Source organism: Brachycentrus maculatus, unplaced genomic scaffold (genome assembly GCF_059751285.1).
Source record: "Brachycentrus maculatus isolate JH-2025_06_01 unplaced genomic scaffold, ASM5975128v1 h1tg000007l, whole genome shotgun sequence".
NCBI classification, from domain to species: Eukaryota; Metazoa; Arthropoda; class Insecta; order Trichoptera; family Brachycentridae; genus Brachycentrus; species Brachycentrus maculatus.
In genome coordinates, this window is record NW_028280762.1 from 2,412,995 (window position 1) to 2,419,948 (window position 6,954).

A 6,954-nucleotide genomic window follows, 5' to 3' on the forward strand; every position below is an offset into this window, starting at 1 on the left:
CTAAAACACTTCTATGTGTTACATACTCTTTTTCTTAAATCATCCCCTTCTACCCCTAAATATACATTTTTGTATGTAATTATTTGATCATTCATACTGCAACTCTTTATCAATGTTTTTGTTTTCAGTATATGTGCAAGAACTTTTTGGGTACTTATTTCAAACAGCTTTGTAAGATACAAACAAGCTTTGATCAGTATCACTAGTTGGTTTTGGTTGACCGTAACATATCTCTTCATAACAATAAGCACGCCAATGTATTATATATTCATTCTGTACAAGTTTAATGAATAAATAAATGTTTTCTTTCAATAATAAATAATAATCAAATATGACAATAGTACGATACTAGTTAAATTTAATAGAAGGTAGTTGATTGGTTTCAGTCTACTTTTTCCGCTAGCATTGTTACAAAAGTACTATTCGTTTTTCCTCACGATTGTCACTTACAGCTGTTATGCAAAAAAAGTATTTGCTCCAAATAATTTTACATTTAAGTACCACGAGGAAGTGAAATTATTGGTACAATAAACAGTTTATGAAAAAGTATATAATTTATTTATATCAAATGTACAAGTAGAGTAAAATAACTTAGAATGAGCAAAACGAAACTTAACAATAATAAGAAAATAGCGGCGCCCGTCTGCTGGCACACTTGAAAAATGATTTACTGCCTCGGCCTTATTCTTTCTCCTCTTCTCCTCGGAGCCATGAGAACTTCCTTTTTCTTCTCTTCGGGCTCGTCTTCTTTCTTGCCGTCGTAATTCGGATCTTCGACTTGGAGACTGCTGACCGTCGCGAAGTTGTTAGAGTACTCTTGCGTGCGTATTTTGGCGCTCTTGCTCTTCAACTCTTCTTCGTCTATCCACTTGTCCGGGCTCTCCAGTCTCTGTATTTCCGCGTAAGGCGTGGGCGGCGGAGCCGTGGCTCGAATGATGGCCTTTTCTTCGTCCGACTTTTTGTTTTGGGTCCCGAAGAAATCGTACGTGGCATCGTCTTCGGGGTTGCCGAAATTGAAGTGGTAGTTTTTATCCGACGACTTCGATCGCTGCCTTCCCGATCTACTTTTTTTTGTCTCTTTATTCGGCTGTTTGTCCAGTATTTTCTCGCCGTATTCGTTACTGAGTGAATACGATACATCCCTGGTCGGTTTTAAGATCCCTTTAGTGCGATGTTCGCTCTCGTCGTATGCGTAATCGAACGGAGCCGGAGCCCATTCGTTCAGTTGCCTGTGTTCCTCGGTTTGCTGGTGGATCCTGTTCGGTTTCTGGACTCTGTAGATCGGAGGGACGACAACGGTGACCGTGTCGATGTTCCCCGGATTATTTTCCGTCGGAGGTAGAATCCTCGGCACCAGGCGCTTATTAGGATCCTCCGTCGATGTAGTTTTTTCCGCGGACGGTTTGCGTTCTTCCAATTCGGCGATGTTGAAGTCGAATCTCTCGGCCTCGTTATATTTGCGTCTGTCGGAATCGGCTATATTATTCTTGGGATACTCCGGCACGTTGTTTAATGACAAGCTTTGCGACAACTGTCCGCGATGACTGAACCGTCTCGGGGTATCCGGATATCTATTCCCGAACAAGTTTTGATTTCCTTCGGGACTCAGGTTGGCGTGCGCCGGCGGGCCTCTGTTGGACCCGGCGAAGGGCTCCAGAGGGTGGGCTACGAAGGTAGTGTATTTTTGAGGACTATGGTTTTTTTGCTTATTTTTCCAGAACGAGTTTACCGCTTCCCCAAATTTAGCGTTTAAAATTACGTTTTTGCTCCTGTCTGGTTCCGAATCGTAAGAATGTTTTTGACGAACATTCGATTCCTCCCCGTCGTAATTGGCGTATTCCGGTTGCTTTCTTCTATCGTCTTCGTATTCCTCGTAATCCGGAGCGTTCTGCGGCGCCGGAGAAGGTGGCTCTTCCCTGTTGTAGTCGTAATCCGGCGCGTTCCCGTCGCGGTTGTACTCGTCCGCGTCGGCCGCGGCGAGTCTCTGCGTAACGCCACCCCCGTGATCGTAAAAGGCATCGATATAAATTTTCGGCTGCTGGGATTTAGCGATTCCTCGACTTCCCGGCAAGGGGTTCTTTCCCGGCGGCGGTGGGGGCGGGGGCGGGGGCGGCGGCGGCGGAGGTGGAGGGGGCGGTGGCGGTGGCCGACCTTTACCCGGAGCGGGCGCGGCCGGTGCTGGGGCAGCCGGGGCCGGCGGAGCCGCCGGAGAGGGAATATTCTTATTCCAATTGAAGTTCAAAGAGAAATTAGTGACGACCGTTTCCCTCGGTACCGTCGGCGGGGGAGGAATGGCGGCTTTCGGTGGCGCCGGTGGCGCTGGGGGTGGCGGGGGTGGAGGCGGTGGCGGAGGCGGAGGCGGACGCTTGCGCGGTCCGGGGCCCGCCGGGGCCGGCGCGGCGGGGGCCGCGGGGGCCGCGGGAGCCGCGGGAGCGGCGGGGGCGGGGGCGGCCGCCGTGGCGGTGAGCTGCAGCACGATGGCGGGCTTGCGCACCACTTGGTAGCCCAGCGCGTCGGCCAGCCCGCGGAACACCACGTCCCCGAAGGTTCTCTTGCGGCGCACGACGGGGGCGAGCTCGCGCCCCGCGGCCGGGGGCTCGCGCGCCCCCGCCAGCTCGCCGCCGGAGGGCAGCTCGGGCACGGCCAGCAGCAGCCCGACCCGCGCCAGAACGCACAGTACTAGGATCACTCTCATGGCGCACTTCCCGGTGCCAGCATTATCCGACACGACGAGAAACTGACAAAACACCGAACGCGTCCACGGGCCGGAGTGCCAGACCGTAATAAGTCCGACGATATAATGTCCCGACGGTTTTACTCGGAGATAATTTGCCATGAAGAAATGAACGAGAAACTGGAGAGTTGCATAAGTCGACACGATAATTTCGCACGTAAAAAGTGCCATTACCCGCCTGAAAGGGTTTCGGTCGATCGACTCCGATATGATGAAAGAAAGTGTTTCCAACGCTTTGTGCACCGAGCGCCGATTTTGTTTGACATTTTCAGAATAAATTATATCAGTAGCGTATTTTGCGGCAGATCTGTCTGTCGACGACCGATAAATTCAATTTTGGACTGCCTTATTTGCGGTGGTAACGTGATTATTAGAAAATGACATAAATGTGATAACTGGAGTATGCGACCACATACGCTACATATGAGCCGACAATAAGCGCTTTAATTAAAACGCGCGGTTTGGTGTTTGGCCCACTTTCGGAAATTGCCCCATTATGTAACAGTTTTACTTTTCCACGAAGTTCGATCCCATTTGAATTCACGACAATTGCCAAAATTCGTGATTTTGTCATCACTTCCGCAGTTCCGTCGTTCGTGATGCACTCCTGCTTGAGGCACCTTCGTAAAAAACACGTAATCTCAATCACGTAATATCTAAACTACACTACAAACGTAAACTCCATCTCGATTAACAAATATCTAGGAGTAAAACCGTTACATACCATATTTGCTAATCGATAAACATCAATACAAAATGCATAAACTCCATCAGGAGATGATGAACATCTTTAATTCGTTAAACCACAATACAAATTATGTAATCTCTATCTCTAAACATCTTTTAATCGTTAAACCGCAATACAGATTGTATATACTCCATCTCCTAAAATCTTTTAATCGTTAAACCATAATACAAATTATGTAATTTCTATTTCTTAACATATTTTAATCGTTAAACCGCAATTCAGATTGTATAATCTCCATCTCCTAAAATCTTTTAATCGTTAAACCGCAATACAAATTGGGTAATCTCTATTTCCTAACATATTTTAATCGTTAAACCACAATACAAATTGCATAATCTCTATCTGTTAATCCTGAAACCACGCTAAAAATTACATAATCTCAATCTTTTAACATCTGTTAATCGTTAAACCACATCACAAATTAACTCTCATTTGCATAAAATTATACTAATGAAAGTTAATGGACTTTTCGTACTTACATACATAGTTCTTGTATGACCAATTTTTATCCTTCCATTTTACATGGCCCATCCATCCTAGATATAACTTTCTAAATAACTCAACATCATGACGCTTCTCCGCAGGATAATAGAACACTACATCAATCTATCTTTGTAAACAATCTTTGCCTCTTCCACATTAACGCATCTCCTTATACATAACCGTCGATTATTCCGATGTCTGGCATGTCTACGCCCAAGTATTTGATATACTTGATCATACCAATTTTCCTCGGTTTTCCTTTGCTTCCATTTCCAACTACTTTCGCCTCAAGAGTGGGGACTCATTCGTTAAATATGCCCAAACCATATCGATACACATTTCTTAATTTATCGATAATGTTTATCCCAACTTTGCATTCTTTCCTTATTTCACCAATCGAACATATCGCTCACTCCTTTCAAGAACGTCATAAATCAAAAAACTTGATTTTTCAGGAGAACGCTTTTAAAGTTAAAAAATATAATACAATGTATTAAAAATAAATATCAAGCAACTTATTGAACTTTTTACTGTGCGACAGATCTTTTTAGGTAAGACCAGAAGGTTTTTTCTCCATTTGAAAAATATTCAGAACATTTAAAAAAAATTAAACTATAGCTTTTCTTCAAAATGCTATAACAAAATTTTTTGCCCTGTAGCGGATAAATATTAAGTTAAAAATATGCCGCTTTTGCTGGGATATAGTATATTTTCATGACATTCCGAAATCATGCACAACTGAAAATAGACGATTTTTGATTTATGACGTTCTTGAAAGGAGTGAGCGATATGTGCGTCGTTTTGGTGCACAGTTGCCTTCTGCACACTTACTTTCATCCTTCTTTTGCCAGCTCCATGCTTCACTTCTTTACATTATTGTTGGTATCAGGACTCCGTTTTGTTTTGTTAATATTTTTAATTGATTGCGCTTCCCACGAGTAGAACAAACTCTATATTTATCAAAATTCTATATTTATCTTGATGATTATTTAATGAATTTTGATATGTTCTACTCGACATTGTCAGCACTGAGATCGCTTACATAGTAAGTCGATATTCATATCGTGGTGTGTCCCTATTTTCACATAGTTTGCCTTGGAGTTGATCTTTCCCTTTTCCCCTTTTCCTCCCTCCCGTTTCTCTTCCAGGTATTTTTTTATCAAATTACAAATGTGAAATTTTGTAACTGGAATGGTACAAATACCTGTTTTGTGTTACTCGTTAATGTAAATGAATTTATGTAACTGTTCGTAAAATTTTCAAATAAAATAAAATAAAAATAAATAAAAACTTTTTCGAGCCGTTCAATTTTCTATTCAAATCCCCGTCATACATCGAATTCCTATCTCTTTTAATTTTTGATTGATAAATAATTTTTCTAATGCACCTCTGATTAATTCAAAAGTTAGGTAAAAAGCCCTTATCGAAAGGTCACATTTGAGGTCATCGTACGCTTTCGTTACGAAATGTTTAATATAGTAAAAAGACACGGCGTTATATGTGAAACAAGGACGTGGATAATCGAAGGATTTGTTACGAAAGCTCTCCAAAGCCTGACTCTAATCGACCTTCATTTTACGCATCAGACAATGACCACAAACCGACTCATAACAATTTTATTTAAGTAAGTTAATTAATTACTTGGAAAAATACTTTATAGAAAGATATTTGTCTTAGTGATCACTTGTAATATATTTTTTCATTTCGCTCACTCCTTTCAAGAACATCATTAATAAAAAAACATGATTTTTCAGAAGAACTTTTTAAAGTTTAAAAATATAATATAATGTTTTAAAAATAAATATCAAGCCGCTTACTGAACTTTTTACTGTGCAACAGACCTTTTTAGATAAAACCTGAAGGTTTTTTCTCCATTTAAAAAAAATATAAAAAAATAATTAAACAATATCCTTTCTTCAAAATGCAAAAACAACACTTTCTGCCCTGTAGCGGGTAAATATTTAGTTAAAAATGAGACTCTTTTGCTGGGATGTATATTTTCTGAGCATTCCGAAAACATGCACAACCGACGATTTTTTATTTATGACGTTCTTGAAAGCAGTGAGCGATTTGTTTCCTTTTAGCATGCTTCTTACCGTATGTTTTTTGAATAATGTATGAGTACTTATTTACTGTACCCTTTATTGCTTTATATTTTACATTTTGCCCTATGTTTTCTTATTGGTTACTTTCATTTTCTGTTTTTCAGTCTTGTTAACCTCATTCCAATGTCCCAAAATGAGTAATGGAAATTATTCATCGGGAATATTATGTGTGTAATATGTTTGAATAAATAAATTAAATAAATGTATTATAAAAAAATAAGGTATTTTATTTTAAAAATAAAAAAAAAGTTTTTATTATGTGGTTAATTCGTATTTAATCTAATCTTACAATCAATAAATTATTATCCAAACAAAATTAGTTCACACTAGACGAAGGTGCGACAAAACAATGTATGATTGATGTTTAAATAGTGCTATAAGAAATGATTGCAAGACTGAGATAAGCATTATAGATCTAATTAAGAAAAGTGTGTTGAGATGGTTTGGCCATGTGAATTGAATGAGTGAAGAAAGAACAGTAAAAAAAGAGGAGAATGTGGTTGGTAATAAAAGCAGAGGAAGATCGAGAAAAATTTGGCGTGATCAAGTATTTCAAATACTTGAAAGTGGTCAGGTCAGGCAGGAGTCGGAGTAATCGACAGGTATGTATGAGAGGAGGTAAATAAACGTGGAAGAAGCGAAGATTGTTTGCAATATCAGATTGGCGTGGCGTTCTATTCTCTCTGCCTACTCGATACCTATAATAGCGAAGTGTAGGTCGATGGGAGCAGTTGGTAGTGAGATTGACAGCGAAATTAGATTAATTTCGGTAGATAACAACTATTCAAGTTGAATATTAAATTGAGCATTGCTTGCATGAAATATTCGTTGCTAAATCAGAACCTTGCTTGTTTGGTAACGTCTGAATAAAATGCAACAAGCGT

The 6,954-nt window shown here is 40.4% G+C and overlaps 1 protein-coding gene across 1 annotated transcript; it reads right to left on the reverse strand.

Annotated features, from left to right (window-relative positions):
* Positions 1–54: 54 nt before the first annotated feature.
* On the reverse strand, positions 55–6,203 carry LOC148313629 (uncharacterized). The gene has a single exon (XM_088259699.1). It carries the CDS (start codon positions 2,903–2,905, stop codon positions 668–670), a length of 2,238 nt encoding a protein of 745 aa, XP_088115825.1. The 5' UTR covers positions 2,906–6,203; the 3' UTR covers positions 55–667.
* Positions 6,204–6,954: the final 751 nt, after the last annotated feature.